Here is a 15,216-nt window from a genome sequence, read left to right as displayed (position 1 = left end):
CTGTGGTAGGACTAAGTACCTGACTGGGTAACTCTGACTAACTCTGGTCAAATGGTCAAGAAAGTCCTAATTTCTGTCAGCCATTACTCATGCCATACCAGGAAGGTGCAAGTTCCACCAATTAGCTTTTCTCGTGTGTGTGTGTATTTATTTACATATATACACACACAAATAGGCATTTGTGGATAATTTAGAATGCTGTGGGACAAGGGTCTCTGTGAAAGTGAGCATTAAATAATTGATGTGTGAAAAGATAAAGGAATGGAAGACATCCCAAGCTGCAGTTTATTTTGTTGATATGTGGCTCTTTTTTGCTGTGAATTGCTTTGTAGTGATGCAAAATGCCTAGTATGCCAAAACTGTGGATGCCATTATGTATGAAGCAAGGCATTTAAAATTTACATTCTAATTTTGCAAACCAAGTAAAATGGCACTGTGCAGTAAATGGACTCTTTCCATAATGATAAACTGTGGCTAGTGCCACTGCAATATGGTACCTGAACTCTATTATCGTCCAATGAACAAAGCCTTTGTCAGAAATTGTATCAATTTCTTTTAATTTTTAATACTTAATTGAACAATCAGAACAAAATGCATTTCTTCAGTGGGAGTCTTTGAATATTTCAGCAATGATTCTTTAAGTTATCTTTTGCTTTATAGGTTCCAGATCCAAAATTTCCTTTCCTTGGTGTGCACTTTACACCCAGAATGGATGGTAGTGTCTGGCTCGGACCAAATGCAGTTTTGGCATTTAAGCGGGAAGGTTACAATGTTTTTGACTTTGACCCATTTGATTTTTCAGATGCCATAACGTATAGGTATGAACTATGTGTCTGATTTGAGTCTTTGTAATATATGTGTATGGATTAGAAATAGGATGGATTCATGAACAGCTTTAATATCAATCTCTATCTTCCAACATTGAATACACTCTTAAAATTCCAGTTCATTCTTCTGAGGTGACAATCATTCATTAAATGTATTAGTTAGATTTTAAACTTTACGTTTCTCTAAGAAAATAATAATATTCCAGTTCAAATCCCATATCCGATAGCACTTTTAATTACTAATGTTAGACAAGTTCATAAAAGCAGTTTATCTTTGCCACAAAGCCTATTAGTGACTTAAAAAAAACTGAAATGTGCATTACCCATAAATGGTAATTTTTCTAAGAATTATGTATTCTTGAAGAAAATCCATCCTATAACATAACTCCAGGTTCCTATCATACACTTCTTTCTATAACTATTTTGATGTATATGGTGTTACATATACATTTGTATGAAAACATTTTTAAATAGGAAAAATATGATCATTCATTCAATTATTATAAAAATATTTAATTCTTTATTTGTTAAAGTTTGAAAGTTCAGGTTGTATTTAGGGCTTAATCATTTTGAAATTCTCAAAAAATATCTCCATCTTGTCTTTACCAGTGGGGTCCAAAAACTTATATTGAAAAATATAACTTTTGGCTTAAACGAAATGTACAGAGGAGTTGTAATTGGTGCCCAAGTGAAACAGCTTCAAAGATACATACCGGCACTCACTGTTGATGATGTCACAAGGTAAGTATTGAAAATATATGAAGCACATTGAATCTAAACTGTTTTCACCTCTGTTTCTGATTAATTTTATCTCTGGCTCCCTGGGATTTGTTGTCGTTACCATAACAATCCTACTTGTTACTTCATTAGATCTCTCCAGAAATCAATTTTCAGCAGCCATAGAAAATGTTACGTTGATTTTTTTACAGATCTTCAATTAAAATAGTAAACATTTTCAAGACAATGCAATCCACCTGTTACTAGATCAATTAATTACTGAAAAACACAACAAAACCAAAATATTGTGGATACTGTAAAGACTTAGTAGGTCAGCTAGCGTCTACAGAAAGAGAAACTGTTAATATTTATGTTTGATCTGTCATCAGAAGTGGAAAAAAAGAATAGAGATGGAATAGGGTTTTAAGCAAACAAAGTAATGAAAAGGAGGACAGCAGGAAAGAAACAATGGGAAGGTCTGTGTAAGTGACAATAACAAAATAATTACCAACAAACTAACTGAAAAAAATGCATGCATTGAATTTGACCTGCAAACTTCGAATTCACTTCAGTCCAGAGGACTCCAAAGCCTTAATTGAAAGGTAGTGTGTTGTGCTGTGAGTTTCTGTTGACCTTCATTAGAACAGTTTTGGAGGTGAAGGACGGACAAGTCAGGATAAGAATGAAAATGCCTCAGTGACCAGAAGCTCAGGGTTACACTTGTGGATGGAGTGGAGGTATTCAGCAAAGTGGTCATCCAATCTGCAATGGGTATTTGAATGTATGCCAGAACACATTGTGAGTAGTGAATACAGTATGTTAAAATGAAAGAAGTAAATCATTTTTTACCTGGAAAGAGCAATCGGACTTATTGCATTCTTGTGTGAGAAAAGGCCACTTATAAATTCAGTACACTTTTTTTCTGAATTTATTAAAGATTGCTAGATTCGATGCTAGTTGCAATGGCTAAATGTTAAAGATCTGACTTTTTCTTTTGAAGTGCAACATTTGTGTATTATGTATGCTTCTGCGCTGTTCTCCAACTTATTGGAGTTAGATGGAGTTCAGGTGCTTGGGAGCCTTGGTAAGCTTGATGCTTAACATTACCAACCCACTGTAGATCAATAGCCAACAAAACCAATAAATGTTTGACAAAGTCAAAGCAGAAGTCAGAAAATGTTATGGCAGAGTTTATACGGCTCTGATTAAACTGCATCTTAATTATTCTGCTTTGGTTGCATGCAAGGGCAGGACACAGTCTATGGGATTTAACCTACACAGATTCTTAATGTAAACCATCTGAGTTACAAGGGACAAATGGAGAAATGTAAGTTTTCAATCTCGGGAATGATATTTTAGAAATATGCAAGTATATGGGAAAGTAAATCTTAAATATTAACATATTTTGAGAGGCACACAAAAGGACAGGTTCAATCTAGTATAATATATAATAGTACTCGTGTCAGAAAGATCAACACAGAATTGCCTTTAAGATAGTATTTCAGAGATGAGAACCATGGAACAATTTAAGAACTAGTGGAATGCATCACAATGTAGGATGACATGCTCAAGACTACCGAGCATGTAGTCAGCAGAAAGGCTATCATGGGTTGAAGAGCAGTGTAGCAAGATAATACAAAAATAAATGGGTCGTTAGGATACAATTTTTAATAAAATTCTAAAGCCTCGGTTAGGCCAAATTTAGCACATTGTGTCAGTTCAGAAAAATCCATTAAAGGGACAATTGAGGAATCCTAAATCAGCTGTCAGAATAACTGAAGAGATGTAGAGCCCTTTATTTAAGTAAACCACAACTTTTGAGAAAATTTCAGTGATACTAAATATAATAATTTTTAAACTCAGTTAAATAAAGGAGGTCAGGTGACATAAGTTATGAAGGTTGACAACACAATTAAATAAAAAATGTTGAAAATATGCTGTTGGTCAGGCAGTATCTGTGATGGAAACACAGTTAACTGCTTCAAGTCTGTGATCTTGTGCCAGAACAACAGTAATGACAATTATTTACAATTCCAGTGCCTTTAACATAAAACAGTCCAAAGTCAGTACATGGAAAACAGTATGTGACATAGAATGTACAAAATAAGAGCAAGATAGAGCCACTCAAATCTTCAAGCCCATTTTCTTTAATAAATCTTTCATGAAATGTGAGCTTTACTGGCAATTGTCCACATCTAATTACCCTGGAGAAGGTGGAGATGAGCCTTCTCCTTGAACTGTGGTATTGATAGACTCACAGTGCTATGAGGAAAGGGGTTCCAAGATATTGACCCAGGAGCAGTGATGTTAGGATGGTGTGTTGCTTGGAGGAAAAGTTAGAGATGGTGTTGCCATACATCTGCTGTCCTTGTTTTTCCAAATAGTATAAGTGTTGCATTTGGAAGGTGCTATTGAAGAAGCTTTGGTCAGTTGCTGCAGTGCATCTTATAGATGTTGCACACTGCTGTCACTGTGGAACGAGTCAGTAGATTAGTGTCAGTCAATTGAAAAGCTTCGTCTTGGAGTATAGTCATCCAATCAATGTAAAGACTATTCCATCATACTCCTCACTTATGCCTTTTAGATAGTAAATAAGCTTTAGGAGGTGAGAAGGTTGATTGTCTCAGAATAATCCCTAACATGGTCTTGTAGACGTATTTATATGCCGGGTCCAGTTAAGTTTCTTACCAGTGGTATGCCCCAGGATGTTGATTGTGGAAGATTCAGTGATAGTGGCACGTAGTGAATGATTAGATTATCTCGCATTAGAGATGACTATTGCCTGGAACTTGTGGTGGCTGAATATCACTTATCAGCTCAAACCTGAATGTTTTCTGCTTTGCTGTATATTGCTCTAGAGTGCTTTAGTAACAGAGCAATGTGAATAGTATTGATCATTAATCTAACTTTATGGGGGAAACAATGACCTAGTGGTATTATCATTGGACTGTTAATCCGGAGAATGAGATAATATTTTAGGTTTGATTCCTACCATGGCAGATGGTGGAATTTGAATTCAGTAAAAAAATATGGAATTAAGAGACCAATAATGACCATGAATCCATTGTCAATTGTCAGAAAAACCCGTCTGGTTCACTAATGTTCTTCTGGGAAGAAAACTATCTTTTTCTGATCTAGTCTCCATGTGACTCCACACCCACAGTAATGTGGTTAACTCATAACTGCTCTCTGGGATAGACAGTAAATGCTGGCCTAGCCTGAAATGGCCTCATCCCATGAAAGAATAACAAAAAATCTAGTGAAGGTAATTAATGAACACCTGTATCAATATCCAAGACTTAACCTGTTGCTGTCTAACAACCTCCACTGTCTTCCCTTTTGCTGGGTATGACTCTGAATTACTGAAGATGTTCCTCCATTTCCCCCTCCCCTTTTCCATTCAGCAATATTATGCCAAATATTCTATCTCAGTTCTTTCTCCCTGCACTTGCCAGATATGTCTTGATTCACCTAGTACCTCAAAATCTATTGGTCTCTGCCTTAAATATACACACAACATCAGACTATAGTCCAACAGGATTATTTGGAAGTACAAGCTGCTCCTTTGTCAGGTAGCTAGTGAGGCAGGATCTTAGGATATAGAATTTATAGTAAAAGATCAAAGTGTCATACAACTGATGTGAAGTATTGAACAAAACTGGATCGCTATTAAATCTTTAATAACTTAGCATGGGGTTGCAGGTTTCATTTCTTTAATATGTAAATCCCTGAATTTCTTTCAAGTCACATTCCCAAGAAAACTTAAAGTTTTATGAAAAAAGGTGACATCTCAGTTCAGACAATGCATGAAAGGTGTGAGGTTAGAGTTTGTCTTTCCAAACTTGAGTCAGATTGGTTCTGTTTCCAAAGTAGGAATTGATAAAATGTCACATGGACTGACTGCCTACAGATTGTGTGCTTTTTGAACAAAATAGAATGTATCTGCAAATACAAATCTGAAAAGCAAATCCACCCCATGGAGTTGTATGTGTGTGTGTGTGTGGGGGGGGGGGGCGGGGGGGGGCGGGTGAGAGTGTGTGTATGTGCATGCTTGATTGTGTACACAAATGTTACAGTCATATACATGCGCATTCTCAGCCACACACCCCTACACACACACACACCCACAGGCATATACTCAGTCACACCCGCACATGCACTGAATCAAAAACACAAACACACACGCGCGCGCATGCACGCATGCACATACAAGTCTATGGGGTGATTTGCATTTGCAGATTTTTATTTTGTTCAAAAAGCACTCTGGAGACAGTCAGTCCATGTGACATTTTGTCAATCCCCCATTGGAAATTGGGGAGACAGGCCGGCTACTTGCGGAGCGTTTCAGAGAACACCTCTGGGACACCCGGACCAACCAACCCAACCACCCTGTAGCTCAACATTTCAATTCCCCCTCCCACTCCACCAAGGATATGCAAGTCTTTGGACTCCTCCATCGTCAGACCACAACAAAACGACGGTTGGAGGAAGAACGCCTCATCTTCCGGCTAGGAACCCTCCAACCACAAGGGATGAACTCGGATTTCACCAGTTTCCTCATTTCCCCTCCCCCCACCCTGTCTCAGTCAAATCCATCAAATTCAGCACCGCCTTCCTAACCTGAGATCTTCTTCCCGACCTCTCCGCCCCCAACCCAGTCTGACCTATCACCCTCACCTTGACCTCTTTCCACCTATCACATTTCCGACGCCCCTCCCCCAAGTCCCTCCTCCCTACCTTTTATCTTAGCCTGCTGGACAAACTTTCCCCATTCCTGAAGAAGGGCTTATGCCCGAAACGTCGATTCTCCTGTTCCCTGGATGCTGCCTGACCTGCTGCGCTTTTCCAGCAACACATTTCCATCTCAGGAACTAGTCTAGTTAACATTGTGTACTTCCTTCAAAGCAGATATGGCTTTCCTTATATAAAATTAGAGACACTATCTTGGGTGTGACCTCACTAACGCCTTGTATAATTGCAGTAGTAAGACTTCTTTATATTTATACTGCAATCCATTTGCAACAAAAGCTAATACATAAATTAACTTAATTGCTTGCTGAACCTGCATTTAAATTCTGTACTTCATATATAAGATCACCTGACTTTCTCTGAATTCACACATTTCCAGTCAACAAATATTCAGCATTTTTTGTTTCCCACTAAAGAAGAAACCTTTGCACTTTTCAATATTATATTTCAATTGTCATGTGTTCCCAAAGAGAGAAAGAGATATTGGGAACAGAAAAAAAGGTTGATCAAGTCAACAAAGACAGAAACCATGGACAACAGCCCAAGAAACAGAAACAGCAGTAGGCTTTGAACAGATTATGTATCTTGGCCTTCTCCTGATGTCTGCACCATTGCAGAAGTCAGCCTGTACATGACACAGAAATAGCTGAACACAGTGGATTCAGAAAAGGCTGGGGTGCTGCAGAATTACTTCTGCCTCTTCCCTAGCTATTCAAGTATAATTATTATGTAGATGTCAGTGTTTTAACATGAAAAATTATCCAGGTTTGTTCTGTCCGCAAAAAGCACAACAAATTCAAACTAGTCAGTCTCTGTCCCATCAATCTTTTCTGAATCAGATGCTCTGAATTAGCACACAGCAATATTTACATCAGTATCCTCCAACATTATAACTATCTTATTATTTTATTTTTATTCATTCACGGGACGTTGGTGTCACTGATCAGGCCAGTATTTATTACCCATCCCAAATTGCTCAGAGGACAGTTGAGAGTCAACCACATTGCTGTGGGTCTGGAATCACATGTAGGTCAGACCAAGGAACAATGTTAGAGCTGAAAACCTGCAGATGGTGGATTTCAAGGTAGACTTGAAGGAGGCTGGAAGAACATAGCAGGCCGGGCAGCATCAGGAGGTGGAGAAGTCAACATTTTGGGTGTAACCCTTCTTCAGGTCCTGAAGAAGGGTTACACCAGAGACGTTGACTTTTCCACCTCCTGATGCTGCCTGGCTTGCTGTATTCTTCCAGCTTCCTGCTTGTCAGACCAGGAAAGGTTGGCAGTTTCCTTCCCTGAAGAACATTAGTGAACCAGATGGAATTTTACCCCAACAATTGACATGGTTTCATGGTCATCATTAGACTCCAAATTCCAAATTTTTATTAATTCAAATTTCACCATTTGTCATAGTAGGATTCAAACCTAAGTCCCTGGAACATTACCTGGTCTCTGGATTAACTGACCAGTGATAATGCCACTAGGTTGTTGCCTCTTCTGTTATAGTCGAAAAATGTGTTGCTGGAAAAACACAGCAGGCCAGGCTGCATCCGAGGAGCAGGAGAATCGACGTTTCAGGCATAAGCCCTTCTTCAGCCCTATTCCTGAAGAAGGGCTTATGCCCGAAACGTCGATTCTCCTGCTCCTTGGATGCTGCCTGGCCTGCTGTGTTTTTCCAGCACCACAATTTTCAACTCTGGTACTCCAGCATCTGCAGTCCTCACTTTCTCCTAGCCTCTTCTGTTATAGCCTTAGTGCAAACATGGACAAAGAAATTGAATTTCAGACGTGAGAAGAGTACTGCTCTTGTCACCAAAGCAGCTTTTGACTGAGTATAGCATCAAGGAGCCCTAAGAAAACCGACGTCAGTGGCAAGTAGGAAAATCTCATTAATTGTTGGAATCATACCTAGTGCAAAGGATTTTAGGAGGCCAATTATATAGCTGTGGCCCATTGGTGGAGTACCTAAGGCAGTGTTCTAAGCTCAACCATCTTCAACTGCTTCATCAATGAGCAGTCAATATCAAAAGGTCAGAAGTAGTGACATTTACTGCCAGTTATACATGTTAAGAGCATTCACAACTGCTTCTGTTATTGATGTCTGTTCCTGTATGCAACAAGAGTTGGACAATAAAGTTTGCTGCGGGATATAAGGAATGAAGAGGTCATAGAGACAATGTGAAGTGATTGGGTGAATGAGCAAGAACATAGCAAATGAAATATAACATGGTAAAGTATGTAATTTTACTTCACTCCCTCTAGCACAGGTATTTTCATTTTATGTAAATTCCTAAGTATGAAGTTATCCTTAGGTATTTACATAAAATGAAAATACCTGTGCTGGAGGGAGTGAAGTAAAATTATCTAGACTGATTCCTGGGATGATGGAATTGTCCTTTGAATAGATTTCAACTTGGCCTGTGTTCTATAGAAAAATGTTCTAACCAAAGCATATGAAATTCTTAAAAGGCTTAATAGGTCAATGCCAAGAAAATGTTTTCACTGGGTGGGAAATGTTGGAAGTAAGATGACAGAATTAGAACTTGAGATTTTATGTTATCGGTGCTATACAAATATAAATTGTAAAGTGGCCTTAAGAGAACACAACCTGAAGTTCCTCTCCAAGCCATTCACCATTCTGGCTTGCAAATACATCTCCATTCCTTCAGTGTCGCTGGGTCAAAATCTAGAAATGGTTCTGTCAGGACATTGTGGGTCTACCTACAGCACATGGACTGCAGTTCTTCAAGAAAGCATCTCACCACCATGTTAAGGGCAACTCGGGACAGGCAATAATGCTGACTCAGTCAACGATGCTTCCTGTCCCAGGAATGAACAAACAAAAAAGAAATCCGAGAGGACCACGCTATCTTTTGCAACCAAGTTGACTGATGATGGTTTAACTTGAGGGTAGCCATGCTTAAGGTGAGGAAAGGGATTGAGGACATAGGACCGTTCATGGCAGCCACGCAGGAACTGAAGCCATACTGTTGATGTCACTATCCATCACAAACCAGCCATCCGTCTAGCTGAGCTAACTGATCCCTGATATATATTGAAATTTAGAAAATTAAAGGGCAATTTGATAGAAATTTAAGGGAAATGTTAGGGTGGATAGACAAAGTATTTTAAATCATTGGGGAATGTAGAATTACAAGATGTACCCTGAAAATTAAAGCCACGCATATTTTGTAAGTGAAGTTAGGGAATGTTTTTACATACAAAGTGTGGTAGAAGTTTAGCATTCCCATCCACAGACAACAGTTGGTGATACATCAAATTATTCTAAATCTGAACCAAAAGAGCTGCAGATGAATCAGAAACAAAACAGAAGTTGCTGTAAAGCTCAGCAGGTCTGGCAGCATCTGTGGATAGAACCCAGAGTTGAGTGAACATTCTGTTCCGAAGAAAGATCCCTCAACCCGAAATGTTAACTCTGATTTCTCTCTACAGGTGCTGCCAGACCTGCTGAGCTTTTACAGCAATTTCTGTTTTCTTTTTATTCTAAATCTGAGTTTGATAGATTTTCATTAATCAAACGTATTAAGAGATTTTGGGCAAGGGTAAGTATGTAAAGTTAGGTCACTGAATAGCCATGATCTCATTGAATGGTGGAACAGTCTCTAGAGTCAAATTGCTCCTGTTCCCATGAGCCATTAAATGCAGTGGCATTTAACGTGGTGGAAGAAACATTCAGAATTTTCCCATTTTGCAAACTACATCATGTTGGGTAATTACACGTTACCAAAATAAAGATTTATAGTAACCCAGATTGTTCTATTGTCCCAGTTATAAGGGATAGTGGAAAGCAAAGTGCATAATTCTAAGGTTGGGCATACAAAATTAGAAAAAGCATTTCTCAAGAATGCATTGAAGGAGTTTGATATGTATCAATCTGATATTCAAGATTTTGATCTGTAATTTTCTTCAATATTGGCTTATGACTTTGGGAAATAATCCTGTCAACATATACAATTGAATATTCAGGATTTGTAATATTTGTTCGTGAGAATCGGTGTAAACTATGGAATTAATAATCTTAGTCATAACACAGATATAAAATCTCATTGATTTTATGTATAGTCAGAGACTTCAATTTTGATTTCTGCAAAAGGAAGACTAGAACTGATAACATTATGTTATCTGATGCATCTAATTAGCATACTGTATAATTTAAATTGAAAGCCAGAGTAATCTTTACATATATGGATTAGTTTGTATTCTGCTGTAATTTAATTGATCTCTAGAGTATGCTGTGTTCTGCAGGGGACCATCTGGAGTGAGAGCCCAAGCCTTGGACAAAGATGGCAATCTTGTGGATGACTTTGTGTTTGATGGAGGTTCTGGTGCTATTGGGAGCCGTGTTCTTCATGTTCGAAATGCTCCTTCTCCTGCAGCTACTTCATCCTTAGCTATTGGTGAAATTATTGCTGATGAAGCAGAGAAGAAATTTAAGTTGTAATATTTTACATGTTTATGTTTTCCAAAATGTTGATAAATTACGCACAACCAAATATGGCAAAAACTTAGTAAGTCAGATGAATATCTGAATTCCTTGTTATTGGGTGTGCTTTCTCTTACCCTTCTACACCATTGAGTCCTACTGAAGACTATTGCACTGAAATTCATTACTCAGACTTTTATTTATGAATTTAATCAAAGGAGGCAGCTCTTCTCCAGCCCAGTTCAGATGTGCCTTATTTGCATATGTGAAAGGTTCCAATAGCTAATTATTAACAGAGAATTATATTAACTTAAACTGCTACAAATTGAAATAACCATAAAACTTTGTATGAAAATAAATTTTACAAATCATATTTCAAGCTATTTATACTACTTATATTTGAGTTTGTATTGAAAATTACCATTGTATGGAATAGAGATCTGGGTAGACAGAGACCACACACAGTATTAATACCATTACCGGCTCCATTGAAAAGGTGAGCATTTTAAATGCCCCACTTTTTTCATGCTCTTGGATTAGTTATGGAAAATGACATCATTCGTAATAATTCATTGGAGTTATGAGCCACAAAGGATCTCTAGTCTGGAGTCAGGAACCTTTTGTCAGGTAAGTTCACAAAGTGACAACTTTACAGATCATAATATAGTAACTTATAGCATGTGAAATATATTTAAATACCGTGGGGCTTTCTTATTTAAAAAAAAGCAAATGACCAACATCGTGACAGTAGAGAAGTGTAAAGAGTATTTTATCCAATGAACAAGTGTTTTCTACATTGACCAATAATAGTATTCAGACTTGACACTAATTTTGCCAATGATGTGATTTTTATTTTTGTGATGCTGCCCAAACACCAGTCCTGTGCTTCACGTGGCTGACCTCTTTCAGAGCAAGGTGTTAATCTATCAGCTTTGGGGGTTTAATAATATAGTGCAGTGGACTCTATTATGAATGCTTGGCTGATTTCCAACAGCCCCAACCCCCCCCCATTGGATTTTAGAATAGAATGGGTTGTTGATATAGCTGTCGAGGGCGCCATGAATTAATTTGACTGTTTCATTATCATCTAAAAGGATCGATTTTTAAAGTGGTTTTGAATGACTGTTTTGACTCTATCTAGAACATCTAAATGCTATCATCGGGCTCAGAAGTTTGAAACATAGTGATACTGGCTACGTGGGCATAGTAGGAGTGTGGTGCTTTGGGGGGACTGAGGTGGTATGAAGATGCATCGGAATTGAATTTATTGTCACGTGTATTGATGCACAGTGAAAAGCTTTGTCTTGCGAGCAATACAGACAGATCACAAGGTTAAGTAGCATAGATAAGTAAATAACAGGTAAACAGCAGCAAAAACAAAAACACAGGTACAGGCGAATGTTAAGAGTTTGAGAGTCCATTCAGTATTATAACAAAAGTAGGGTAGAAACTGTTTCTAAATCGTCTGAGAGGGTGAGAGCTAAGGAGAGGGTTATCATGGGGGATAAGAAGGTAAGGTTTTTAAGAGGTCCGCTTACTCACTGATGTTTCAAGTATCCCAGGTAAGATGTCTAACCCAGCTGTGTAGGCCTCCACACCCATCTCTCAGTTTCTGCCTCTTACAAGAAATGGCAGCCCTCACACTGGCCTGCAACTGCCACCCATGATAAAAATGGCATTGGCAAACAGGCCAGGCAAGAGACATGATCATGACATTGAGTAATGGCCTGATTCGAAATTCTTATTTAAAGATGAAAGACTGGGTTGTCAAGTAGCTGAACAGGCTGGGGCTATTTTCCCTGGAGCGCCGGAGGCTGAGGGGTGACCTTATAGAGGTTTACAAAATTGAGAGGCATGGATAGGGTAAATAGGCAAAGTCTTTTCTCTGGGGTCGGGGAGTCCAGAACTAGAGGGTATAGGTTTAGGGTGAGAGGGGAAAAATATAAAAGAGACCTACGGGGCAACCTTTTCACAGAGGGTGGTACGTGTATGGAATGAGCTGCCAGAGGAAGTGGCGGAGGCTGGTGCAATTGCAACATTTAAGAGGCATTTGGATGGGTATATGAATAGGAAGGGTTTGGAGGGATATGGGCCAGGTGCTGGCAGGTGGGACTAGATTGGGTTGGGATAGCTGGTCGGCATGGATGGGTTGGACCGAAGGGTCTGTTTCCATGCTGTACATCTCTATGACTGAGTTGTGGCGAATAGCATCAATCATTTAATGGAAAGCTAGATAAATGCTGAGGAAGAAAGGAATAGATATATAGTTTATAGAGTGAAGGAAAGCAAGATAGGAGGAGCCTTGTGTAATGTACTGCTGTAAGACTAAATGGCCTATTACACAACAAATACTCAATATATTCTACACATGTTAAGTATTATACAATGTAATTTGGATTTCTAAAGAAAACAGTATTTCTAGTTCTCATTCTTCCTACCTTGAACCTTTTTGACTTCTGAAATGCATTTCACATTTGGAGTTTAACCTCCTAGTCCCTTTCCCATTACTCATGGATCAACCATAAAGCTGAGCACTTGTAGCCTCTTGAGTAATGGGAGCATCAAAGCTGAGTCAGTCCTTTTCTCAGCTGATGTGCATATGTCTGCATTAATCAAACAGTGCTGAATAGTGGTTCAAAGTGAGAATCCTGAGGAATTTCGCCTCCATATCAGAAGGTACTGAAGCCATTTGTGGTGTCATGCTCCTGTTCTAGCTGAAGTAAAATACAATAATTCATCAAATAGCAGGCGGTCCTCTTTTTTGAGTCAGCTATACCCTCTTTAAATTCATCGAACCTGGGTGCAGTTACCTTTGCTTTAAATGTTTTTGATTACGTTATTAAAAAGTGTTAGATACACAAACCAGGAAAGTACCTGATGTATCTTCCTGTGAGCATTTTTGGTGGGTAGTGTGATGAACTATTCAATGGAGAGGGCTGTGAAGAGGGATTTGTAAAGTTTGCACTAGTAGAAAAATTAAGCAAAATTAACTTGAAACCTTTATATTTAAGTATTTAAAATAATCCTAAATGATTAATTTGTAACAATGCACTGAACCACTTCTTTTGGTATCAATATATTTTTCAATGAAAAATAAATCTGGTATTAGTTCATTATTGAACTTTTTCTCCAACGACCTGGTAAGAGTACTCTTGTTTTGTCGTTTTGTGGTTTAATAGTGGGTGAGGTTATTTGGTCTGTTCTTCAAAAATACTTGTGATGGTGCAAATATATCTTGCACCCATCAATAGCTAATATCAAGAATCATACTCATGCAACAACGTTCTCCTCCTCAAGTGATAATTCAGAGATCCAAGTAATGTTCTGGGCGCTTGGGTTCAAATTCCGCCATAACAAAATATGGAATTTGAATTCAATAAAAAAAATCTCGAACTAAGGGTCTAATAATGACAATGAAATGGTCAATTGTCAGATTTTAAAAATCCATCTCATTCACTATTTTCATTTAGGGAATTAAATTTCATGTTTTTTACCTGGTTTGACTGATAGCAATTCCAGACCCACAGGACTGTTATTGACTCTTAAATGCTTTCTTCGCAATTAAAGATGGAATAAATGTTGACCTAGCAAGTGACATCCATATCTTATGAATTACTAAAACAAGCTTTAATAAAACACATTGCCATTGGAAAGCAACTGTCTTGATTTAGAATCTCCACAAAGAATAAAATAAGTCCACATTCAGGGAAAGTGATTGAAGACAAAACAGCTGTACAAAAATATTACACAAAAGAGTTTTCCATTTTCAGTTGGTACTGGTTAAGCAGGATTCATGGTGGAGAAAGTGAGGTCTGCAGATGCTGGAGATCAAAGTTGAAACTTTATTGCTGGAACAGCACAGCAGGTCAGGCAGCATCCAGGGAACAGGAGATTCGACGTTTCGGGCACAGGCCCTTCTTCAGGATTCATGGTGCCCATTTCACTGTGGCTTGGAGGGATTTTTCTCATGTAGCTAGTATCCACTCCCTTCAGTACTGACACACAGTAGCAATAATGTGAACTATCTACAAGATCATTAGGCAGCACATTCCAAACACAAATACTTCCATCTGGAAGGACAAAAACAGCAGGAACACCACCAGCAAGTTCCCCGCCAAGTCACCCACTATACTGGCTTGGAAATATATTGCCCTTGCTTTACTTGCTGGGTGAAAATCCTGGAATTCCTGGCCTAATCTACAATATATGGAGAGCAGCAGTTCAAGAAACCTTTTTAAGGGGAGCTATGAATAGCAACAGTTGCTGGCTGGCCAGCCAGCAATGCCTATATCCGACAAGTGAATTAAAAAATCTTCCCCCATCTTGTTAACTGTGCAACCGGGTTCTTGGGTGGCCTTGGGGAAATTGTATAGCCAGAGATCCACTGACACAGCCATTCACCACACACCTCTGGTGCCATACTTAAACCCTGCTGCACATCCATTCACATGCTGCAAGCAGGAAAGCCCCATCACAATCTGGT

The 15,216-nt window shown here is 38.6% G+C and overlaps 1 protein-coding gene across 2 annotated transcripts in view; it reads left to right on the top strand.

Annotated features, from left to right (window-relative positions):
• Positions 1 to 11,116, top strand: part of l2hgdh (L-2-hydroxyglutarate dehydrogenase) — a 35,350-nt gene extending 24,234 nt beyond the window's left edge. For both annotated transcript variants that reach the window (XM_043697604.2, XM_043697603.2), the window contains exons 8-10: positions 661 to 818; positions 1,437 to 1,568; positions 10,556 to 11,116. In XM_043697604.2, coding sequence (XP_043553539.2) covers positions 661 to 818; positions 1,437 to 1,568; positions 10,556 to 10,751 — 486 coding nt within the window. In that variant the 3' untranslated portion in view covers positions 10,752 to 11,116. The remainder of the gene's footprint in view (positions 1 to 660; positions 819 to 1,436; positions 1,569 to 10,555) is intronic.
• Positions 11,117 to 15,216: the final 4,100 nt, after the last annotated feature.

Source organism: Chiloscyllium plagiosum, unplaced genomic scaffold, assembly GCF_037043375.1.
Source record: "Chiloscyllium plagiosum isolate Xiang-an unplaced genomic scaffold, Cpla_swu_hap1 HiC_scaffold_8, whole genome shotgun sequence".
NCBI lineage: Eukaryota > Metazoa > Chordata > Chondrichthyes > Orectolobiformes > Hemiscylliidae > Chiloscyllium > Chiloscyllium plagiosum.
Note: the sequence above shows the minus strand (reverse complement) of the source record. Positions and strands in the feature narration are given on the sequence as shown.